The 26,473-nt window shown below is 34.4% G+C and overlaps 1 protein-coding gene and 1 long non-coding RNA gene across 9 annotated transcripts in view; one reads left to right on the plus strand and one right to left on the minus strand.

Moving 5' to 3' along the window:
- Nucleotides 1-22,243, minus strand: part of LOC125657945 (uncharacterized) — a 34,624-nt gene extending 12,381 nt beyond the window's left edge. The window contains exons 1-6 of one of the 8 annotated variants that reach the window (XM_056148629.1): nucleotides 22,063-22,243; nucleotides 16,662-16,786; nucleotides 13,012-13,128; nucleotides 2,533-2,753; nucleotides 2,338-2,398; nucleotides 1,755-2,211 (exon numbers count right to left, since the gene is read on the minus strand). In XM_056148629.1, the coding sequence (XP_056004604.1) occupies nucleotides 1,755-2,211; nucleotides 2,338-2,398; nucleotides 2,533-2,753; nucleotides 13,012-13,128; nucleotides 16,662-16,786; nucleotides 22,063-22,171 (1,090 nt within the window). In that variant the 5' untranslated portion in view covers nucleotides 22,172-22,243. Of the gene's footprint in view, nucleotides 1-1,754; nucleotides 2,212-2,337; nucleotides 2,399-2,532; nucleotides 2,754-13,011; nucleotides 13,129-15,370; nucleotides 16,112-16,661; nucleotides 16,787-22,062 lie in introns of those variants that run through there. The other 7 variants (XM_056148631.1, XM_056148630.1, XM_056148632.1 and 4 more) reach the window with 7 other exon arrangements.
- Nucleotides 22,244-22,264: 21 nt separating this feature from the next.
- LOC125657947 (uncharacterized) lies at nucleotides 22,265-26,060 on the plus strand. Its single transcript, XR_007363532.2, has 3 exons — nucleotides 22,265-22,363; nucleotides 23,174-23,329; nucleotides 25,684-26,060. It is a non-coding gene; the product is annotated as an uncharacterized LOC125657947 (long non-coding RNA).
- Nucleotides 26,061-26,473: the final 413 nt, after the last annotated feature.

Genomic DNA, 26,473 nt, shown 5'->3' on the forward strand with positions numbered 1-26,473 from the left:
GATTAATACAAGGAATTATTTATCCAAGATATAAGAAATTGACTGATCCAAATTTATTTATATTAATCAAAACAAAAGTGTGGACATTTACATTCTTAAATTTCTTACAGTATATATAAGATTATCCTCAAAATACCATAAAAATCAAAACTGTTCCAGTCTGTGAGACATCACAATTACAAATAGTTATTTCATTGACATCACAATGAGCAATGAGGCCGATATACAATGTATGCACTAAGTCTATAATTACAATCCAGAAAGCAGCCATGGTAATTCAATTTAAGCACATGAGGGTTATATAATAATCCAAATGTATAAACTCTGCATTTTGACAGTTCACATGCGATTATAAAGATGTGTCTAATAGTAAATGAATATTCCTGATTATAGCTGATGAAATTGCAGCACTCTATCTAGTCATGTTATAATAAATATTAGTAATTCATCATATTAATATAATTAAAGTGTTACATCATCAAATCACTGACTCGTACAATGAACTTGTTTTTGTAGCTGCGACAAGTAAAAATTTTCTTCTTAGTAATCAAATTAAAATATAATCTAAACAATTTCAAAGGATATCCCAGAAAAACGGTGTACAAGCTTGTGTTTATCGGGGAGTTTATAAAACATACAAGTAGATTAATTTTGGTGAAATTGGATTATAATGTTTCCCTCTCATTAAAATAACCATACTGATTGTAGTTTAAGAGCCCCCTTGGATTGTTTATGCTTTGTTTACACCTCTTATTATACATTAAGTTCATAAGAAGATAATTTCAATTCTTTTAAAAAATAGGTCATACATACTCAGACTTCTTTGATCAAAACAGGTGTTAATTTGGTGTACACTCTTAACAAAAGATCAATAAAGGAGATCAATGTATTTCCCCACAAAGTTTTCTACAATTATTTTTGAATGATCAGTGTGTTGAGTTTCCATAAGAAAATTATTGGCTTGATGTGTTTTAGCTGTCCAAATATACAAATGAACTGTCTATATTATTAAGATGCATGCCATCTGTATGTATTTTATAAAAATGTAAAAAAAAAAAAAAAAAAAAAAAAAAAAAAAAAATTTAAAAAACACCTAAAAACAAAAGAAAGCCAATGTAGCAGTTTGTATCAATTGATCCAGACCCTGTGGTTTATTGACTTTAAAAAGAACTAGAATCTACATAGGAAGAAACTAGTAAACTAAGCTTCAACTTGGCTCTTATGTCTTTTCCCAGCAATGACAGAAATTATACTACATGTGCATGATTGGATCCAGCACCATGCAGGCGGAGGAGGGGTGATATTTTGCCATGTAATGATCTTTTTGAATATATGAAAATACAATTTTTTTTATTGACTGTTGGTTAGAGCTAGTAGGATGAACACAATCATCATTGCATGGCTAAAAGCTAAAAGGTTTTTGTCACCCCCTCCCTGTTCAAGTGATGAATGTCAATTTGATTTCTCTCTCTCCCATCAATCCACCTCCATCCCATCCCCACCCCCAGTAAAAATAAATCTATGATCCTCCCCTGCAATATGCTGCTTTTCATTTAACTCATCTACTTACTCTGCACAACTATTAATCAGTGGCTAACATACATATTAACTGGAAATCTGTTCATCATTGTTCTAGCATTGCTACAACACTACATAAACAAGTACAGATAGAGTTAGAAGTGGATAGGTGACAGAAATAGATATCAGCCAATCTTGTGTTATACAAGAGCCTTTAAATCTAGCACAAGAGAAACCTTCATTGGACTCTGCGGTGTTAAAATCGATGGTTCTCTTGGTCCAGGCAGCATCACTATACTCTGGGTCACTGTCTATCTCTTCATCTCCTCCTTTGTTGGGTAAGGACAGACTTGCACCACCCTCAGGAACGGACTGACACACATCATCCTCGGGGAGAGACCGACAGACTCCATCGTCAGAATTGGATGAATTACGCGTAGCCAGGATAATGGATTCTCTCAGACCTGCTGAGGTGTTTTGTAAATTACCTGAGTTACGTAAAGAGTCCATCAAGCTACACTGACTCTCAAATATCTCCTCCCTCTCACTGTTTTCCCCGTGGCTGTTAGTGGGGAGAGGGAGAGCTTCTGCCCCTCGAGGCTCTGGGGAGCCAGGGGGTGTGTCTGGAAGACTCTTCCTGGGGGGTCTTCTGACAGGATAGGCACTGTACACATGTTCACTGCTAGTCTTCCTCTGGAAATAGTTAAGAGCTGTAACAAGCCTGAAGTTAAACTGGTTATAGACTTTTAAAATAGATGTGAAATAACGTTTACGCAGATCTATCATTTTCATAGCTTCTTGATACACAAAATATCTCACTAAATTTCCAAAGGCGTGTAGAGTTCTTTCTAGAATCCGGCACCATGACAACATACTGTCCCTGTAAATGACACAACCACAGAATCCACATATAACATTTCTTTATCAAAAATGGTTATAAAATTGAGAAACATTTATTTCAATAATACATGTATATATATTATTTGATAATGTCATGAGTATCCAAAACTTGACCTAGAATCAGCTGTCAGTTCCAGTATCCGGTCCTCTAAGAAGACACAGAAAGTCCACACTTTGTTAAGCCGCCCCATGGTGTAGGTGATGCGCTTACAGTTAGCCATGCTGTAGGAATGGATAGGCTCCCCTGAGAAGGCACTCTCCTCTTTATCATAATATTCCAAGTAGGGGATTCCTACCTTCATTCCAAACACATACCATCTTTGGGGTTCAAACAGCTGAAAAAATAATGTAGTAATTTAAATGTCTGTAGGGAGACACTCGTGTCCTAATGCCGTGCGTATTATTATTCAATTAATGAGTGCCTTTAATGCTGTGCGTATTATCATTCAACTAATACAAATAAGAGGTTTTTTTATGACACCCACATGTACAAATATCAAATGGTGATCAGACACTCCGTATATGTTTTAAGAAAGGTTGGTAAGACAGATGAAAATTACTTCTGATATAACAGACAGATTATCATATTCACTACAAATGGTCGCATTCAATATCCTTCTTCTAAACAATTTTTGGGTAATATTTCTTTCCTTATGTGCTCAACAATTAAACATTGGAAATCATTGAATTTAGAACTTGGAATTCTAAACTCTTGTACACAGATTTAGTCCACTTTATTGAATAATCATTGAGTGTGTTTATCTGAGGACATGTTCGTGATTCACCTATTGTGATTACACACGTCTGGTACACATGTACATTGTACATACTTTACATTCATTTCCTACGAGATAGTCTCTTTTTCTTCCATAAAGCACCGGCACTATTGCAGTCGTAATAATGCAGCGGCCTATAGTGAAAGCATGCATTCAGTAATAAAAGAATTCAATTCTATCTTTTACAAATAAAAATCCTGCATGAGCAATTGCAGGCCTCCATGCATACATGTATCAGGAAGTGCTTATTGAAATATTTAGAGTTTTGACACAAGACTTTCACATGACTATTGTAGAAATTATATGGTAATCTTAAGCACGCACGATTAAAACAAGAGTACAGGAAAAGTTATATAAATGCCTGTCACAAACTTATGTCAGCCGTGAGTCGTAGAACTTCACAGTCACTGTACTTTAAAGGACATACAGGACATTTCTGACATTTTCCCTTAAATCATTTTTTTTAAATCTCCTCATTATAAAAATTTCCAAAAAAGGTTTAACTTTTATATTGTAGACTAATATTACAATACTTGGTATATCAGTCTGGGTAGCTCAATGGTTAGATCACCAAACTAGTAATGCAAGGGTTCCATTTTTCTTTCCTTCCTCACTAAAGTAATTAATGTATGTCTATTTATATTACTTACTGTAAAACATGAGAGCTGACTTCACATTTTTAATTACAACAACCAGGAACTATCAAAATATCATAACTCTATCTGAAACAGACGTGGTAATACATGTATACCCCAAGATGTTTTGTAGAAACGAGATAGAACGCAAGTGAAGTATTCGTGAAATGTCACAAAAAATTATATATTACTGAGAAACATCACATAATTATATGTCCTTAAGATAGTATAATATAGGAAAGAAAAAATCTATGGGAGTCGAACCCAGGACCACTACATTACTATTCAGGTTCTCTCACCACTGAGCTATCCATCCAGGCCTATTTCCAAGGTCCATATAGCCCTAACTATTACTCTATACAGATGGCCTGATTATCATTGCTGACTCATTGGATGAATGAGTGAAGAGGCTCCTGACTTGGAAAGAAGCTATGGAAAGGAAAGGACTGAGAATGAATGCGGGCAAAACCAAGCTCATGATCTGCGGTATGGGTCTTGACCTACTTCAGAACTCGGGCAGCTTCCCATACTAACAAGTAATTCGAACGCGACTGGCAATCCTGAGCGTGCGAATGACAATCTCTGTGTTTTTGAAGAACTTGACTGTTAAATAACAGAAACTGAAATCACCGACGCTATCAAACAATTAAAGAGAGAAAAATCGCATGAAACTGACTTGTTGATTAATGAATATTTTATTGAATTTAAAATGTTCTTGTACCTATTATTCATAAATTGTTTAATCGCATTTTTTCATCAGGTTTCTTCCCTCAAATGTGGTCAAAGTCGGTCATTGTTCCAATACTTAAGAAAGGGGATGTATAAGACCCAAATAATTATAGAGGTATTAGCTTAGTTAGCTGTTTCTGTAAATTATTTACTTCTATTTTGATTATATGAATAAAAGGTCTTAGCTTAAAACTGTGATAGGAAGTAGATCGACAATCCAAAAGCTTTGTGTGTAGAATATTTCCCCAAAATTTACTAACCTTAACAACCTGTAAATTTTTTCAAACATCAGAGGAAATTAGAAAATTGTTGGGAATTAAAATCCTTGTAATTTGCACACCTTTGGACAGTTTACAAAGCCTTGAAAGCTGTAAAGAGTTGACAAATAACGTGCTCAATTTGTAATATTTCCTCAAAACTGACTTAAGGTCGATCGATCCTCATGTGACTTATCAATAATAATGGTTAAAAGTCTAAAAACTGTATTAATTTCCATTCAATATAGTTAAATTTAAACAATAACCATAGAAAATGTGTATGCTGCCACATTTTTAAAGATGTCAGACATAAAAAACGGAAGTTTATGTTAACATCAGAAAATCATACATTTTCATTGTACAGAAGAATTAAAATAGATAAAATCTTGTTGAAATGACAAATTTTAAATGTCAACAGTTTAAGAAAACTGTTAATTCATAAATATGTATAAATTAATTGTGGATATAAAGGAAATCATGCATAATAGACATGCAGTAGGAGAAATACCAGCATCGGAGTTATTGCCCTTGCCAACATTTTTTTAATTATAAAGAATTGATTATCTATAGAAAATATACACTTTTTCAATATCAATAGTTTACCAAATTTTTTATTTTATGTAGTAAATAAAATTCCTCTGAAGATATATTTCTTTCATGCGCAAAGTTTAATTTGATAAAGATTTTTGCAAAAACCTATGACATCACACGAGGATCGATTAACCTTAACGTTGTTCCACACTCCTGTGACGTCATAAGATTTTGCAAAGTCAATGATTTAATGACTGGAACATAAATTTTGTTGGAGTCTTTTTCAATAGTTATTTTTAAAAAAATTGTCAGCCATAAAATATTTCAAAAGTCTTAGTTATATTTGAATAGTCAATGATATGTTTCAAAATATTGAATCCATGGACAATAACTCCGTTTTCAATAAATTATTTATCAAGTCCATTATGCGATAGATTTCCTTTATTTTTCACAAACATTTTACCATGGTGATAAGGAATCATTATCTGTGTCTTTTTGTGAAATTACATAAAATTTTAATCCATGAGTGATTTTGAATAGCTCAGCTGTATGGTGCCAGACTTTGGTTTTTTATGGGGGTATACATACTCTAGAAGCTATAAATTTGAAATTATTAAGGAAAGGTATGGATTTTTTTTCATAAATAACTATAATAGATGTACATCTACTAATATAAACAGAAAAAATTATATGTAAACCATGCTAAAAGGAAATTGTGTCCACATTTATTCGTTTTTTAACATTTTGGAGAATAACGCTAATTCAATAATCCTGCACTTATTATTCTAAAACTTGATGAACATATTGAAAATGACATGTGTTTTAGTTATTGATATGTTTCTTGATAAATAAATGCAATTAAACAATTTTCTTGTTGTTTTCATTTTAAAATAACGACAAATAATGTTTCCAATGAATTTCATAAAAATCTACATAGGGGTACATGACTTCAGTAGCGTCTGTAATGAAAATTAATATGGAAATCCTTAACTAATTTGCATTTTCTCATTACTCTGAATGTTAATTTATTGATTCCAAACAAAAAAATGCTACCTAAACCCCAAAAATCCAGGACTAAGGACCCACCTTAAGTTAAACAACCTTTCATTTTCTCAAAAAAATATGAATTTCATTGAGATTGCCAGATTTCTGTCTAAGTTTTTAGACAGAATTTTTTAGGTTTATCTGAAGTCCACCTAAAATCTGTCTAAAATCCAGTTGTAGTTTGCCCAAAGTTTCCAAATATACATGTATATTGCCAAAATAAAGTGGTTCACCTAAGTGCCATCTGGAATATTTTGTACAGAATATCAAATATTTTCTCATAAACAGGTTCCTTTCCGATACTATGAACACAATGTACATAATCTATATCATGAAGAAGGAAGAATTGTTTCATTATAGTAGAAGACAGGAAATGACCGACTTCAAGATAAAGCAATTACAGCAGCTAATGCTGCATGCATTTGCATTCATTCTTGATTGTAAATACACATACATCAAATTTAGATGATTCACTACCACTTCTGTTAAAAAAAAATGTGATCTACTTCCTTCCTGTTTCACTTGCAACAAAAACATTTTCTTCTGATACACCGTGTACAATGCCACATGCGGGGACCGTGATCGGTGTAACGCGGGGATGTGATTTCGAAGCGAAGAAAGTAGGTCAATAAGTATTCAAAGACTGATTGTGTTTAATCAAAATAAATCTAGATAGCCAAAAGTATTGCACGGAAGACAGTGGTTATTGGCAAGCTAGCACTAGCAACTGGGGAGTTTAGAACTCTTTGGAAATACCCAAACACTTCGACAATATACAAGTAGGGTAGGCGCCGGGTATATTTTTCGGTGTATTTAATGAGAAATCTCCACTCCTACTGCATAAACTCCAAAGTTTTTTTGACCAGAAACATTACCTTTGAATGGGACTCAATATTCGACTGAAAAAAAACAACACAAAATCATGATATGCCGAGTATTTGACTGAAAACCCTGTGTGGCGTAGGGGGGTGAAAATCTTGTGGCGTAAGGGGGCCGAGAATCCTTTTAACGTAAGCAAAGTTTCTCACTAAAATACACATCTTCAGCACAGCAAATATTGTCTTTATTCAAAATTATATGGAAAATTCTCAAATCATTTTGTTCAAAGGGAACCCAAGTAAAATCACAGTGTATGATTGACTGTTATCTATATGTTTAAACTTATGTGTGTTTTGCAGAGTAAAACTGATTGCATGTAGAGGAAATGATGGAATCCCAACCAAACAAGCACATATATACGATTTGTGCGAGAAATATTATATGCGTCAAAATCAAACTTAAGGCATTTTTCACAGTGCAGCGCGAGATATTTCCCCCTGAATACAGGTGGCGCATAACACGTTGCGGTCCTATTCTCCACTCAAAGGTTCGTGCGCTACGAGCACCAATCTAATTAAAATTAGATGTTAGATCCTCTAACATACTCCCTACACGTCATCTTTGTTGAAGTATACATGAAAAGATCCCCCGATGTCGCCATAGTTTAAAATTTAAACAAAACACGCGATAAATAAGTCACGATCGTGGGTGCCGCCATTTTTTCTCTTCCTTACGTAAACAATATATGGAATTACGATATGAAGGCGGAAATTTGATTGGCTGTTGCAAATTTGACCTCTGACGTGACCCTCTATGGGATGTTAGATGTTTGTGTAGCGAGTATGTGAGCGGATCTAACATCTAATTCTAATTAGATTGTACGAGCACTAGACCTCTGTCAACGGCTTTTTACAGAAATCTTGTAAAAGTTTCTAATAATTCAACATTTATGTTTTGGACTAAATATTTAGTCATATTTTGAAATGCTTTTGGTGCAATTTGATGGGTGCTTACTGTAAAATGTTTAAAATCACGGTTTTCTGATACTAAATTTGGAACTACTTCGTAATATGCGTATGAATGTAGGTCATTCACGTGGTACAGATCACTGTAAACATGGAATCAAAAGTAAGGAAGGCTGTAAAACATTCCATAACACTTGTAAAATAAGAGACAAACAGCTTAATGGTAAAAATGTACTTATCAAAGTGCCAGTGCGCTATGAAAGAGCCTGATGTATCACATGTTGCCAGAACTTTTAAAAGGAAAGGAAATGAGAATGGCTGTGTATATCATTTGATTGTATTGTCACGTGATTTCAAGTGTTGACAGAGATGTAAGAGAATCTTGCGTAACGCACCCTTTGGCGAGAGAATGCTTGCGGTCCATGTTCAAACAAACTCTGGCTGAGTTTGGTTGCGGTCCTCAATTCATTGCAGCATTATAAGGATTTACTATTTCTGATTGTACATGTAAATAAGTGCCAGTTAAGGAATAGTGTAATTACTGACAATTTGAAATGATATTGCTGACGATGTACAATACTTTTAGTCATTGATTATATTTATGTGTCCCTTGTGTGATTTTTCGCAGTCCTAAAAAAAATATACCAGGGTAAGGATGTCATTAAAATATCAAGTTTTCATTATTACTTTTCAGAAATTACATGTAGAAACAAAGCATGCAAGTATTATCTTGTAGTCATTTCACACTGTGGACAAAAATATACATGTACATCAGGAGTCAATGACCGCAACATGTTAATTTTATCGAACACGCTTCTCTAATGCAATATTTTTGTTGAAATATGTTTACTCATGTGTAATTCGATCTTTTGAAAATCAATGTTAGTGTAAATCAACTTACTCAAATGTACACAAAAATAATTATCAAACACGTAGCAATAGAAGGGAGTGTTTTTTACTGTACATGCATAGTTAGTTAATTTTACGAACAAAGTTTGATCTATAAAATACCTCCATTAATAAAATAATATTTGAATTATAAAATTTAAGGAACCGATCAATCTCTTGCCCTCCATCCCCCGCGATTTAGGATTTAAACTGGGTTTTGTTATATTTGTTTCGTTTTTGCTTTTAAAGAATTTTCAGACGCTTGTGAAGTGGACGTCCCCCCCCCCCCCCCCCCCCCCCCCCCCCCACTTTTTTGGGGGGAAAAAATCCTACGTGCCTGAAAACATTTATATCATATGCTTTCATCTTGCTTTATTTCTGGATATTCGTAAAATTCTTGGTATTACATGTAATTGTATCATAACTTTGACAGAATTAAACAGGGAATCCACACATTTAAAAGATATTATGGTGCAAAAAATGGGGGGGGGGGGGGGCTAAGTAGTATCCATACCTCAGGTGTCTGTGTTTATTTAACCAAAGATTGTTTTTCTTTCTGATCATTGCATTATCTGAAATTATCAATAGTTCATGTCAATTTCATTAAAATATGAAACTGTCTTAATCATCTGGTATTGTGGTATTTTAGAAAATGTTTTTAATGAAAATGTAATGGCATAGAAAGTCACACACATCATTATCGGTTTATCGTACGAATATCAGAGTAACTTTGAACAAGTTTGAATTTGATATTTATATATTCACTGTGTTCAAGATGAGGATTTTGGTAAGAAACTTTGCGAGTCTCAGTCCCCCTACGCCACAAGATTTTCACCCCCCTACGCCACACAGGGTTTTCAGTCAAATACTCGGCATATCATGATTTTGTGTTGGTTTTTTCAGTCGAATATTGAGTCCCATTCAAAGGTAATGTTTCTGGTCAAAAAAACTTTGGAGTTTATGCAGTAGGAGTGGAGATTTCTCATTAAATACACCGAAAAATATACCCGGCGCCTACCCTACTTGTATATTGTCGAAGTGTTTGGGTATTTTCAAAGAGTTCTAAACTCCCCAGTTGCTAGTGCTAGCTTGCCAATAACCACTGTCTTCCGTGCAATACTTTTGGCTATCTAGATTTATTTTGATTAAACACAATCAGTCTTTGAATACTTATTGACCTACTTTCTTCGCTTCGAAATCACATCCCCGCGTTACACCGATCACGGTCCCCGCATGTGGCATTGTACACGGTGTGATAATGTGGTAAAAAAAAATTCCTGATGGCATCTTGTCTGCTTATTGAGTGAAGTTGAAAATCTACAACATGTATCAGGCCTGACATAATTGTGTTTCATACTGAAAACAATATACATGTATGCCTGATGAGGGAGCAGTTCAAAATCTACAACATGTATCAGGCCTGACATAATTGTGTTTCATACTGAAAACAATATACATGTATGCCTGATGAGGGAGCAGTTCAAAATCTACAACATTCTGACATAACTTTAATACCAAAAACAGATTTGAAATAAATTTCAGTTTTGAAAAATATATGACAGTAATATGAACTGTGACATTCCATGTTAGCATACTTTATGAAGAGTGTTAGTGCTTCATGAAGCATAGCAGTTTATACCCTCATGTATTTTCACATTTTACTTTCAATTCTTTTGGAATTCCCGGCCATTAAGATAGATGTACTCTATTTATCAAGATCCGTACGCCTGATGAGGGAGCAGTTCAAAATCTACAACTTGTAAATATAATGTATCTGTCATTCACTTCAACAATGCCTGATGAGGGAGCAGTTCAAAATCTACAACATGTATCTGTCATAATTGTGTTAATATCGAAAACAATGCCTGATTAAGGAGCAGTTCAAAATCTACCACTTTTATCTGTCGTAACTGTAGTGTTTAACACTCACTCATTGCATATACAGCAGCAGCAGAATTTTCCTACTAGCCTAGTTACATTTTATATGCTGGTAAATAAAGATTTATTGTAATGCACATTCACAATAAAAATGATTACCTGAATATTCAATAAGCTATATACATGATCCCATGATATGTTTTGGAATTCAAAGTATACCAAGTATTAAAGATAACATGGAGATATGTCAACACTGATACAATTAATGCATGCATTGTATGCACACAGTACAAAATAAAATTACTGTTTCCAGACTTATACACAATTTTCCACACTATTGGAATGGTAGTGAACATGATCACTTAAAGAGCATGTCATTTGTGCATATCTGTGTGCCAAATTTTCTTGTTTACTACACATCAGTTTATAAATTTATGCAGTTCACCATATTTATCCACCATATTATCTTACAAATTATTTGAGATTTATCTTACAAATTATCTTACAAATTATCTGAGACTTATCTTATAAATTATCTGAGACTTATCTTACAAATTATCTGAGACTTATCTTATAAATTATCTGAGACTTATCTTACAAATTATCTGAGACTTATCTTACAAATTATCCGAGACTTATCTTATAAATTATCTGACATAAAACTCCATATTTTTCACCCATTCATTAATCAGAACAAATGTAGTTTAAGAGGATGCTTACATTGTATGTGGCACTGATTGCTATAGACAGCATGTGGTATACTTGTACAGCATATTGAATTAATCTTTGAACATTTGATCAACAATGTTAAATGTATGAAGTCTTTGTTTCCTGTGCTTAATCAGAATATGGAGATCTGAAATAAAATGTCTAACACAACTGTTTGTTGTTGCGAACCATGATCGTATTTAGTGGTAACACTATTGTATTGTACGTGTCACTACTGACGACTTGTACATGTACGAAGTATTGGGTCATGCTAAGATCAAGGTCAAACTAACCTATTAATGACAAACTACTTGTTTTTCAAAGTGACATATTCTTAAGCTTGACCTTTGTATTTGGGAGAGGGCCTACATGAGCTAATGCTTGTTACCTGCATGATTCTTTTGAGTTTATCAATCAAATGTTTAAACTGAACTAAAGTGTCAAATTTTTGTGGCTTGAGAAAAATACAAATATTCATTTGGAGTTACTTTCATATGGCTTGAGAAAAATATGAATATTCATTAGGATTAATTTCATGGCTTGGGAAAAATATGAGTATTCATTAGGAGTTAATTTCATGGTTGATAAATTGTTATTCTTTATTGAAGTTTTCAGTTTCTCTTATTGGGAGAGGATTTAAGTTTATCAGTATTAAACCATCCTACAACAAACAAGAGGCCCATGGGCCACATCACTCACCTGAGTCACTTAGGCCCATATTTAAAGATTTTCCCTTTATATTCGCATGTAAAACTTTGATCTCTACTGTGGCCCCAACCTACCCCATGGACCATTATTTTAAGAAATTTGAATATGCACTATGTCAGAAAGCTGTCATGTAAATTTGTACTTTCCTGGCCCAGTGGTTCTTGAAAAGAAGATTTTTAAATGACCCCACCCTATTTACATTTTTATGATTATCACCCCTTTGAATGGCCCTTCATTTGAACAAACTTGAAAGCCCTTCACTCAAGGATGCTTTTTACCAAGTTTGGCTGAAATTGGCCCAGTGGTTCCGGAGAAGAAGTCAATGTAAAATGTTTATAGATGGACAGATGACAAACAACAGGTGATCAGAAAAGGTCACTTGAGCTTTCAGCTCAGGTGACCTAAAAAGGAGAAAATTCCTCCCAGCAAAATGAATAAGTTGACTGTGTATCAGTATAATGATATAATATATCAAAAGAGGAGAAATGGCTGTTCCATTATTGATGCAGCCTCTCTACTGCACTGATTTATCCTTTAAAACACTTTATGCCCCATTCTGCTCAGTGTTACTAACACATATCATGCATAGTTATGTGTTATCATCCGATAAATTAAACACTGCATGTTCAGATTTTTTTTAGTTATTGTATTATACCTGCTTTATGCTGGTGGCAAAACTGGCACCAGTTGATGATGGCGATGTTGGATGTGCTTTCTTTAGATAGCCCTGTTTTATGATATTATCCATACTCATCGTGAGGCAGAGATGGTACTGAAAAAGAAGTTCCAAATATAAGTAATGGAAAATTTAACAGCATAATAGATCAGTTATATACATGCATGGATGCACTCACTTAAAAGTTTATAAAATAAAACATATTTTGCATTACAAGTATATTTCAGTTTATACTGAGCTAATTGAGGGTGATCCCATGGGGATCTGGGTTAAAATTGGTCCTCAGTACCCCCTTGCTTTTCGTAAGAGGCGACTACATGGGAGGGTCCTTCGGATGAGATCACAAAAACGTAGGTGTGGCATAATAAAGATCCCTCCCTGTTCAAAGGCCGTAAGTGCCAAGCATGGGCCTAAATTTTGCACCCCTTCACCAGTAATAGTAACGTCTCCATATGTCATTGAGTGAAAAATTATTGAGAGGAATGTTAAACAATATACAATCAATAATTGAGGATGAAACATACCACCACCCCCCCTTCCTCCTCTGATTTATCCAGAGAGAGCTACTAAACTTTATATTTTGGTTACTATTTTTCTGAGGACATTAGGACATGTAAGCATTGATACATAATGATACAAAATATTCCCCAAATATCATAATATAACCTAATGGAATACACGGAATTTTGTGGATTCTCTTGTAATATTTTACTGTACTATTCATTATTCAATGGGATCTGCATTCAGACCTTGTTGCTTCAATCAATCCTTACCATCACAGCCACTGATGAGCAGATGACAGTCGGTAACATTTTATCGTTCATTATTTTGGTAATTTTTTTCTATAGAAAAATTGCAAAATTATAAGAGACCATGCAGTGCAACCTGATTAAAATCAGATCTTTGATCCGCTCCATGATTATGTTGTGTAGCAACATAACAATAACGGAGCGGATCAAAGATCTGAATGATTTTAATCAGATTGGGGACCAGTGTAGCATAATTTTGGTTTTGGGTGATTTAGCATACCACCCAGAATGCTATATACCTATAAGTTTGGTTCCAGCCATAATTTTGGTTCCAGGCACACACTTCTCCTTGAAAACTTTAAAAATGTTTCCTAACATTTGTGAAGAGTTGTTTTTTTTTTATATCAGGTTATACAATAATTAAAAAACCAATATCATTAAAGCCAAATTTATACATGTATCTATTGCTGTGTTTTCAAAAGCCAAAAATTGTCAGGACAATAGGTTTTCATTTCTTAATTATTTTTTTTTTTTATTTCTGAAGTTAAATCTCCAATCCAAGGAACTATATATGTAATTATCTTGCTTCTGCTGATAGGAAGTGTGAAACTTGTTTACTGGGACAACCTTTCATTGGTCAATCATGCAGTCATGCAACTCATTAAAGGAATTATTATTAGCAAAATAAGTTTCATTGTTCTAAATATGGAAAAAGTGTGAGAGTGGGATACATCTCGGTACCTAGCTGCAGTTACCACAGGAAACGCTTTATCAAAACACTAGGAGTTTGACCTTTCGAACTATGTATTCTGCAGGCACAATGTACACCACACCATACTTAGAAGAAACCACAGAAAATTGTTATCAAAACACATCACCTCAAGACACTAGGTAGCTAGACCTTTGGAACAGTGTATACAATTAATAGGTACCTCAGATACCACTACAACTATAGCATACAAAGTAGAAACCTATTATCACAAGACCTAAAAAGTACATTTCTTCATTATTTACTTTCTAAACATGAATCAAACTTACATATTTCATTATAATGAATGATTTGTATAAATTGTAAAGATTCATATAATATATAATCCAAGTTATTATGGCATAATGCGAAGAATTTTTAACAAAGACATATATATGCAAGATATTTCCAAAGTAAGTCATCTTTATTTTACTTCAATACACTATGATGACTTCTTGAAATGAAAATAAAATATAGCATAGTATTTGTACAATCAACAAGTTGGGATCATCTTATTGTGATGCATAAACTTTGTCTTCTAGAAAGAATTCTTCCAATATTTATGCTGCTTATCCAATCTAATTAAAATCAGATGTTAGATCCGCTTGTGTACTCGCATACATAATTATGTATGCAAGTACATGAGCAGATCTAACATCTATAATTTTAATTAGATTGGCTGATTATCTTTCTTTAAATATTTTATGAAATATTTGAATAAAAAACATTTTGATAAAACTCTTCTCCAAAAACATTTTTTAAAAAATGATAAGTTCGCAATTTACAGATTGAGGCCAGAACCAAAATAACAGTACAACCTGGAACCAAAATTATGACTTACTTGAAGACCGGAGTGCGAAATACCTGGAATATAAATTATGCGACACAGCAATATTGTCACACTGCTGTTGTCATTGATATTGAAATTTGGAGGATTTTTAAATGACATGAGTATCTAAATAATTGTTCTCAAAAAAAACCAACAACAAAAATGAACAAAAAGATTAACGTCAAACAGCCCTTGGTAAGACAGCAGAGAGAAATATCCTCTGTCACGAGGATCATGGTGATTTTAGGGACAGGGAATACTTTTCACCATACGTAGTGCATAGTCACTGGTCAGCATTTTTACCTTTCAATAATAGTACATTAAAATCCTATGGCACATGCAAACTTACTATATAACAGGTACAAAAACACATAAACGTTACATATATAAAACGAGAGATGATTAGACCAATACCTCACATGCCGGTCACATAATGCCAGACAGTAATGGATGCCTATATCAACAGACACGTAGGTTGGTATAAAATGCTCTAAATTTACTTCCTCCTAGAACAATGTTTAAACGACGCTTCAGACCTACTTGAAACTGAGACTCTAGGAGATCGATTCCCACTTCTCATCGCTATGTCTTTTCAGTGTGTGCTTGCTATCGTGTAATGCCTGAACTTGACATAAAATTATATGATAATTCAAACCAGCCTCATGCGTCGTATTTTGTGTCGCAGATATGTGTAATTTCATTATCATAACATTTGCTGCATTGCAAACTGCAAGTAGCACTTTACTTCCGCAATTAATCAGCGCCATCTGTAAATAATTCAACCAAGGACTGCAACTCTAAACTGCAAACGATTTTTTAAAAAAAACAAAAAACCATACACACAATCAATCAATCACATCCTTTGTGATCCAACATTGAAATAAACATGAAGCATCATTAATCTCAATTGAAATTTAACTAAATAATGTCTATTTATGGTTTAGGTCTATTTTAATTACCCTCATAACGTCAGGGGTCCTGAGTCCACTCGTATCCGTGAAAAAAGAAATTTGTTTGAATATATCAGATACTCTTTATACCTTAGAAACAAATGCTTGTTATACATATAATACCATGTAACATAGTATATATGGACTTTATACAACATGACTAACAACACCTAGAGGCCTACATGTGTTGATTTACAACCTAGATCTAGAACTTGTCCAGAGCGTTCACGAAAATATCTTGCAGGCCTAGAGTCCAAAAGAACTAAAGAAAAAAAAAATACCCTCACTGGCTATTATAACAGAACTGTAACATGCATTAGAGAGATTTTCAACAACAAAAATAATTAAATCACCTCATGTAGATTATTCGGAGGGGGCACCTGTTGGAGTGTTGCCGCATGTTGGACTTTCAACGTTCCTGATATTCTCTCATGCACATGTAATATCGTGGTTATTACGAACGATGATACTAATTTCACTAAAAATGAAACCACAAATCATTTGTCAAATTACTTTTTAAACAATCAGAGAACTTTTTCTCATTGTGAAATGCATTATAATTAATCAAGTTATACATGTATATCGGTAGGGAAGTTAATTAGTTAATTTTAGCCACGGAACAGATGTACTGATATATATATATATATATATATATATATATATATATACGGATTTTTGCAATTTCTGGAAACAACACAACTATGGAAATAATCGACTGACTCGATCGAGCAGCCCATAGAAAATTATTACTGACCCCCCCCCCCCTTTTTTTTCCAATAATAATAATCAAAGTACTGATAGTACTGGTAGTCGGTGGCGTGGTTAGGAAAAGCTTAGCTAATATTCATAAACTTGAAACAGATTGTAACTGCCTGAGGCCTATAATTGCAAGCTGACACTGAGAGTATTTTATTTTTAAATTTATGTCGATACTGAAGATCGAGAAGTACATGCAATGAAAATAACATGATCACCCCTAACACATTTTGTAGCAATGATCTTCGTAGTAATTATCATGTTTATTTTTATTTCACATGGGGGGGGGGGGGGGTAGGTCTATTTCTTTTAATCCACGTGGGGGATAAAATCTATATATGCTATCCACACTGTATCTGTACGGTAATTCTCGTCTTGTTATTGTACATTTATATAGCGGTTCATCTAATCAACACAACTACCCCAAAGCAATTTACATGTAAAAAACAAACTAACAAAAAGAACAAATAATACGTAAAAAGAGACATAAAATATTTTTCAAACCGAGGTTAACATAGTAACTAAGAATAGGCAGAACTATATAAGGAGTTTGTTTGTTTGTTTGTTGTTGATTTTAATCAGAATAACTGTTTAAATAAATACCAAATTACAAATTAAATGCAAGTTTAAAAAGATATGTTTTAAGTTTATTTTTAAAAAACAAGTTATTGAATCTTCGAATCGAAGATCCAGATGGAGGCAGTTCCACAAGGTTGATGAGGACATATCGAACCGTCTTTCACCTTACAGTTTAGTCAGTGCGCGTGACGTTAGAAGGGATAAGGAATCAGCAGACCATAGTGCACATGTTCGCTGACGACGGTAGACTTGAACTAATTCCTAGATGCATGCTGGAGCTGATTTATGTAGAGCTTAGAAAGTATACAACCAAATTTCATATTTCGTTTGAGATGTCACAGGTATCCAATGAAGCGATATGAGAACCGGTGCAATATGCTCGTATTTCTGTGAATGTGTCACTATCCTGGCAACACTGTTTTTAAGTTTCTGTAACTTCTACAAGGCTGCTGAATTAACACCATAAACTAGTGCATTTCCATAACCAAGACGGGATGTAACCAGTGATCTAACAAGTGTCCTGCATGCATCCTCCGTTATAAGAGATCTAATTCAACCGATATTACGAAGTTGGAAATAACATGATTTAGTCAATGCACTTATTTGACACTCCATGCTCAGTATCCTGTCGTAAAACATCCCACATAAAGCACTAATGATGATATATTCACCGGAAGCCAGTTGATATCCTGAGAATTCATTAGCTTTACGTTTAGAGGTAAAGAGGATAAGTTCTGTCTTTTCCTGATTTAGCTTGAGTACGTTGTTTTGCATCCAGTTGTCAATATCAGAAAAACATCGTTCAAGTTTGTTTGCAATGCTGCCCCAACTGTTGTTCCGATTTGTAATCAGGTATACCCAAGTGCCCTCCGCGTAGCAATGATAACACATATTATGCTTCCGGAAAATTTCTCCAATTAGTTTGGAGAACATCCAATATAGACGAGGTCCTAATAGAGAACCCTGCGGAACACCAGATGGGAGTTGGAACTCTCTGGACACAGTAGATCCAACAGTATTTTCTTTTTTATTTCGACCAGAGAGATCGAAAGGGTTAAAGTTTACGCGTTATTCAGACCAGGCGGGATTTCTTTGCATGTGACTGATGCCTGTCTCTTTTGCCACATATCATATAATGAAGCCACTTAAGCTTAGAATTAAAATTAGGTTGTCATTATCATAAAGTATGACATCATAATCACCGTGATCCCCAATGCAGCACTTAACTAAGTATACTGGTACTTAACCTTGAAGCTAACCATATCATAGAACGAAAAGAAAACGAGGCCAGATTTTGATATTTTATATATTAATCTAAATCCAACATAAATTAAACAGAGCCCATATTTATAAAATCATCATCTTCATATTTTTCTTTAAATCTCAGTCTTTTGAATCCTCTCTAGTAACTTTTAATTCTGTCTACAATATTTAGAGCCATTCTTGTCTTTATAGCTTTTGCCCTTTTTTATAGAAGCCAAGAAAATGTTTCCTGCACATTGTTCTTGGTTTTATTGTACAGAAATCCCCAGTTGAGAACGTCCTCCTGTGGGTAAGGAAGTACACTATACAGGTCTTGGTGTCGCTGTGTTGGGACTTCCCTGGTTGTTTGATGGACGTTACTGAAGCTTCTGTTGTGTGTTTAAAGGTCACGACACTGGACAAAAATTATAGCTTTCTTGAAATAAACATATCATCTGGATCGGTTTTCAAGAGACGTGATCTTTCACATTTGCTCTCTGTATCAGTGTTTGCGTTATAGAATCCTGTGGCCCTATTTGTTTCGACAATTTACCACAATTTTCAAATGGACATCGTATATGCCTATTATACACAACTCCTTTGTTTTCTCCGGTACTAGTACGGACTCCTTGTCAGCGAGTTTGAGATATTGGGGTTGGACTGTTAGCTGGGATTTTACTTCATTCGTGTTGTTGGTATTTTCTGCCTCTGTATACGGAATAGTCGTTCTACTTCTGATGGTTTTGTTAAGAACATCTCTCCTGGCTTCTTTTGTTTCATGTATGTGCAAGAAATATTGATCATCAGTCCATGATGGCAAAAATTAAATGATTCTGTTTTTGAAATGACGTTTTTGATCCTGTCACGAGCAACGAAGTCAGTATTCATGTCGTGGTCATCCACTACCGAGCAGTAAACAGTTCTATAGGACATGTCTTTGTGTTGCACTGACGCTTCTCGATAAAAAGGTATATGCACTGTAACTATGCACGTGTTTTGTTTGCTTGGCGTTCGTTTGCAGTTACGGAGATAGCCGAGTAGTTACGATTGGGTACTATTGTGACTTTAGAACCCCATTCGGCAAACTTCGCCATTCGGTATCCTACATCTATATACATGGAACCGGCCGAGGTAATACGAGTATTTCGACATCCCCTCCCCCTGAACTGACGATCCAATTGTACAAGATCCAAAACATATATCACAAACTTGTATTATCCGCTAGCCTCCTCTCCACAAAACTGGATATAGATAGTCACTATATAGTGATACCCCCTCCGAGAAAGATGGCTATATAGTTTGGTTTTTTCTCTTTTATAGCCAGAAGTTACCCGTGGAAGAAGCATGAATTAATTTCCCCCCCCCCTTTACGTTTTATTTCATTATGAATTTTGTACATGTGATGCAGTGATTTGAAATTTGCATATGTATTATGAAATTACGGAGATCTATAAGATCAAAGAGAAACAGGAAAATCAAATTACTATGTAAAATCTAAATGTAATGTCAATATCTCAATTATATGGCATTTCAGTCTTGTAATCTCAATACATTTGACTCAGTCAAAGTATTTTGATTGTGTGTGTCTCTGATTTTCTGTAATTTTTTATGTTATTTTCTCTCATATATATATAAAATTCTAAATCATTTGGTATCCTTTCACAGTCACACAATCTTAAAATCGATTAATGAGGTTTTCAAACAATATCTCAATTTTTTTTTTAATGTGTTTTTAAAAGCTATTTTCATATATATAACACGTTATTCAATAATGCTTTGAAGTCTTGGAATTCTCAATCACAGATTCTCAAACTAATATAACATTTATATTGGAGCTATCAAAACGATATATGGAGTAGAATCGATCAGAGTCTGCTTAATAGCGGTGCATGTTCCTGTCAATCTTCATCATACATGTATTTATAATATGAATATGACTCTACTCAAATATACGAAAACCAGATGCATACATATGTATACATATAAATGATATCAATTTGCATTCACTCGAGGATGGTTTTGTTAAAATACAGAAAGCGCTAGTGATTTGAATATACAATGTACATGTATTTTGGAGCTGCATATTTTCCTGCTTTTTGAAAATTATATACAGTGGAGAGAGAGAGAGAGAGAGAGAGAGAGAGAGAGAGAGAGAGAGAGAATGATAAAACGTGTATAGTGTAATTTTTAACCATTGACAGATTCTGTCCTTACAATTACGTCCCCATAAACATGATCCACAGCATGTGAAAGATGTAGATCTATACAAAATATTAGGTTAGTGAGGTTCTCACTAATATTCTCTCTCAAAACCATTTCTTTTTCAGAATTAGAAGGAGAGTATTAGATAAACTTTTAAAGGTGCCCCTATAGCCATACCTACATGTAACACAGTACATTTTTGCCTTTACAATAACCCGTGTTTTCGTGTATTCTCTTCTAGACATGGTGAGGACGTCCTCACTAAACAGGTTTCATCGTCCACAGAGAGAGAAAACAAACGAGAGGTATGGACAACTGAATTCATCATTTATTGAGTATATGTGTTTTCCCAAAAAGTTTCGAGTCCATTATGAAAATATTGCATGCAGGTTTCTTTTGGTGCATGTTGCATATATGTATGCCAGCATTTCTATTTTGGATGTTTACAAACATAACAATCATAAGTTTCATGAAAGATGTGAGAAAAGTGAAATAAAGCGAATTTTAAAAAATTGTGTTTAGTTTTAACTTATATTTCAAAATCTTTTTGCTACTGCTTTTGATTCCTTCCTTCCTTTCTTTCTCTCTCTCTTTCTTTCTTTCTAATGTTACATAGAATAAATTAATTTTTAAGTAATGGAAACAACTCTGAACTATTTTCTTATTCATCAAGTTAAAAAAAAAAAGAATGTGCTGGCCTTATTGTTAAAACGGGTCGTTGTCGAGTATGAATGTAAACTCTGAATACATTGTATATACGCATGTGCATGTCGCTTTTAAAAACGATGTTCATCTTATGCAATATAACTATATGCAATGTACCTCAATACACACTGTGAGCATATCGCAGTATATCTCAAATTCTTGTAGGATTGTTTGAGGGGGATTGGGTAACCGTTGTTCATACTACCTTGCATGTGAGGGACAATTTGAGAAAATGTATGAACTAATGATTATTGAAATAATTTTACTTACTCATATATGTACCATGCACGCATAGCCTTGTCCGTTCATAATCAGCATGTTGTATGTATCCACCTGCTTGCAATATTGAATTTTGCACATATATTGTAGCTGTAGTCATTCGATGCCATCGGATAGGTACTTCACGCTAAATTGTTCCTATTTATTTTTAGATTTTAAGAGTCACGATTTTTATAAAACGACGGATGGATTTTTCACGGCGATAACAAAGTAGAAACAAGGATGTTATAGATTTAAAATTCTCCCCGCATAAGGACAACTTAAAGCGTGATAATTGTGCTGCACAGAGAAGGTTATATATCTTCCTTGATATATTTTTCTCCTGTTTACTGTGTTTCACAACTGATATATATATATAACCTATCATTTTTCAATTTGCTAAATTCTAAGTGTTTCAACAGTCTCGTTTAAAGACAGCATTTCGCAAATTATATGGTCGTTATATATAACGATGTAGTTTGCCAATGCAACCTATCATTTGGGTCAAATGCTGTCCCCGTGGGGATCCGGGTTTGAATAGGTCCCCAGTACTCCTTGCTTGTCGTAAAAGGCGACTAATTAATGGGGCGGTCCTTCGGACGAGACCGCAAAAACCGAGGTCCCGTGTCACAGCGGGTGTGGCACGATAAAGTTACCTCCCTGCTCAAAGGCCATAAGAGCCGAGCATAGGCTTAAATTTTACAGTCCTTCACCGGCAGTGGTGACGTTTCCATATGAGTGAAATATTCTCGAGAGGGACGTTAAACAATATTCAATCAATCAATCAAAATGCTGTCTGACTTGTTTCATACCGATTGTTAGGCTGTTCTTGGTACACTGATTTGACTCCGTTTACCTGCTCAAGATATAGAGCTCACGGCGGGTGTGACCGTTCGACGGGGAATGCTTACTCCTCCTAGGCACCTGATCCCACCTCTGGTCTGTCAAGGGGTCCGTGTTTGCCCAACTCTCTATTTCGTATTGCTTGTAGTAGTTATGAGATTGATCACTGTTCGTTATCTTCGCCTTTCAGCAATACGAAATTTAGGATCACCTCAAATAATGATTTTTTTTTCTTACGTTTTTGTAAATTGCAATAATCATATAATTTCTTTGTTTGTAGGAATATACAGGGACAGTATTAAACAAGCGGCTGGAAGCCGGTATGTACTCCCCAGTTACATCGCTCGGCTTGACGGAAAAGACCGAGCGATGTTCCGATTGCCTCTTTGTAACACATCAAGCTATACAAGTACACAGGACGTTAAAGTAACGATATGTACGTAGTACACATGAACATCTCTAAAATGATCCAGTCATAATATAAATGGGTATGGGCGTAGCTTCTGTAGGCTCGAGTAGGCATGAGCCTACATATTTTTTCATTTACAAACACAATTTTGTCCATAAAGGTATGCAAACAAATATGTTCATAAATATTTCTAGTTTCTAAAATCGGATATAAAAGTTATAAAGATTATAAAAATTACTGTTCCGTCTGGCCTTTTCTTTTTAATAATGTACCCTACATGATATAAATAATGGTTATATATTTTTATAAACTTATGGTGATCACAATGACTCACTCGACTTAACAATTTTTGAAAAGCTATATAATATCTAATGTCTATCTATTGTAATTATTTTGATGGTAGTGCAAATGAGTCCTAATATTTCAAAAATTTCACGGGGGTGACCCCCCCCCCGAGGGAGGGGCAACCCCCCTTCCAGACCTCCCCCTCCCCCGCTCTTCATCTTCCGGGCCTACACATTGAAATAGTCCTAGCTACACCCCTGGGGGTGTCATGTAATACCTCTGGAAAATTGATATAAAGCTATACGTCTCCCTTGCATCATTTGAAAATTTCCTAGATCCGCCTCAATTTTACATAGATAATTTAATTGATTTACATGTCAAGAGTTCAAATCTAATTCCTTTGGCATGCATTTGAGATATTCTATCAGAAATAGGATAAAACTTATCATAAGAACAATAATGATAATAGTACATGTATCAGACTGTTAACCTCGAATAATATCGAAGTGGTTGGTTGTGAAGTGGTTGGTTGTGAAGTGGTTGGTTGTGAAGTGGGTGATTGCATTATGAGTGTTGTGATTATGATGATTTATTTCCAATCAAGGGCCCTTTGAAGGCATCATGAAAATGTTACAACGTGAAAGAGTATGATTGGTAGGACATAGTATACATACATGTATGTTTATAATATTGTGTACTATCAGCACAAATGGTTTTATAAATACATCGTAATTGAAATGATATGTATATACATTCCATTACATCACAGTGAACAATGTGCGCATGAATCTTCATAAACAGTACGACTATTTTAACGACCAGGAAAAAGAAAAATGTAAATATTTCAAAAATCAATTTTTATTTTTGAAAGTACATGAGGGTATGAACTGCAAAGTTTCGCGCCAGCATGCTTCTCACGCGTAAAGCGTCGCAGGTCGTGTTCTCATCAATTTAAAAAAAATAAAATTTATTTCTTAAATTCATATTGATCATCAGTCAAAATACAAGATCAATGCAGGCTTTTTTTCTTTTTCATTTTTTTTAAAGATAAATTTCAACCGACAGAGTTCAATATATCATATAGTCTTTATTATTGAGTAACCTTAATTATTGAGTAAAGAAAAGTTTTGATATTTTCCAATGATATTGTGGAATACATTATTTCTTAGTGTTGAATACTTAGTGCATGCAGTCACAAAAATGAATTTCGCTTTGTAGAATTATAATTGTTAAATACTACACAATCTGCTCGATAGAAGCTTTATTACAGCGCCAACGTCCAGTTTCAATCTGTATGATGAAATCCTTAGTTTACATACGGATATTTGAATATCAAATTAAAACATTTAAACTCTATATACAAATATTTTTCGTAACATCAATTTTGTTTGAGTTCTAACGTAAGGGATCATTCGCCATCTGCATATATCTTGAGATGAGTACATCAAGCTTCAATAAGTGTTCATTAATATATTTGTGAACAGTCTGTTTGTACTTATAATTAATGTTTTCGTTGATTTCAATCAACTTTTCAACTTAGGTACAAAAGCAAACGATGAATATTGCTGGTTCACATGCAAAATATTCATCTTTAAGAAACTCTGGACAGATTTTCAAGCCTGTGTAATTCATGATAGAAATAATTTGATTTGAAGGAATAAATTGTATATAATAGGGCAGAATAAGATGCTTTTATCGAGGAAGCGCAATTTCCATTGAGTTATCTCCCTTAGTGATTGATACTCGCAGCATAAGTACAAGTTACTAACTCGGGTATTAACATCTTCACAAGTCAAGGGTGCAAGGTAACGAATCAATAACCCTTGACTTGTGAAGATGGGGTCTTAACCACAGTCACTCGACGTTTTGAATATCTATAATTAAAAAAAACTGTCTTCCTGTAAACATAATATGTTACAGCAACCTCTCTCCTTGCTCGTAACAATCCAATTGTGAGGTTGGTTGTGTTTTTGAATAAGAAATATTTTGCCATTAGCGTTGAATATACAATTTAATATCCCACACCCCTATTTCCCACATTATTATTATTAAGGAACAGGTACTGTTGGCTTGGTTTTTAATTTTTTTTTTTTCAGGAGAAGTCCCGTCTACAGTCAACACTCCCTCCATTCCTGGCACGGCTGTCACATCAACTTACTGGCGAACTGAGCGGCATACATCAATTTAACTCTAATTTGTCTGTTTTGGACCACTGCACCACTCAACGTCACAGGTTGAAGATCATGTAAATATCGTGACACTTGATTTATTTCCCTTTGACCTCTGCACCTTTCGGAGTCATTGACATTTAAGACTATGTTTACATTGAACCCTCTATTCTTTGACCATGACTTCTGCATCTCCCAGGGTCAAGGTCACATAAAGTCGTGATTTTGCATTGAAATGTTGTTGATTGTGTTGCTATAGGCCTACCCGTTGTTTAGGAGGATTGTATTATCAGCAGTGCCCATTAACGCCAAATAAATGTAACCCATAATTTGTTTGTATTTATTGCGCTTGTACGAGATAATAAAACTGACAGATCAGAAAACATAAGATCATAAGCAAGTTCGTACAACTTCCGAGTTCTTCTAAAAGTAAAAGCCCAATAACACACAACTGTTATAGAACTAATGACATCACAATATAAAGGATGTCTCCAATGCCCCGACAGAGAAGCAGAATGAACACTCCTTTTGTGCACACCAAGAGTATACTTGCAAAATATGTGGTGTAAACTGCCACACAATAAATCTTTGTAAAAATCTTCTATTTTTTCATCAAGAGTTATGGAACTTTGGCCTTTGCGCAGAAGAATAGGTTTCACTGTACAATGAAAAACACGTAAGCGGTCTTCATTCAATACTAGGGTTTATGGCGATGAAA

Source organism: Ostrea edulis, chromosome 9 (genome assembly GCF_947568905.1).
Source record: "Ostrea edulis chromosome 9, xbOstEdul1.1, whole genome shotgun sequence".
Taxonomy (NCBI): Eukaryota; Metazoa; Mollusca; class Bivalvia; order Ostreida; family Ostreidae; genus Ostrea; species Ostrea edulis.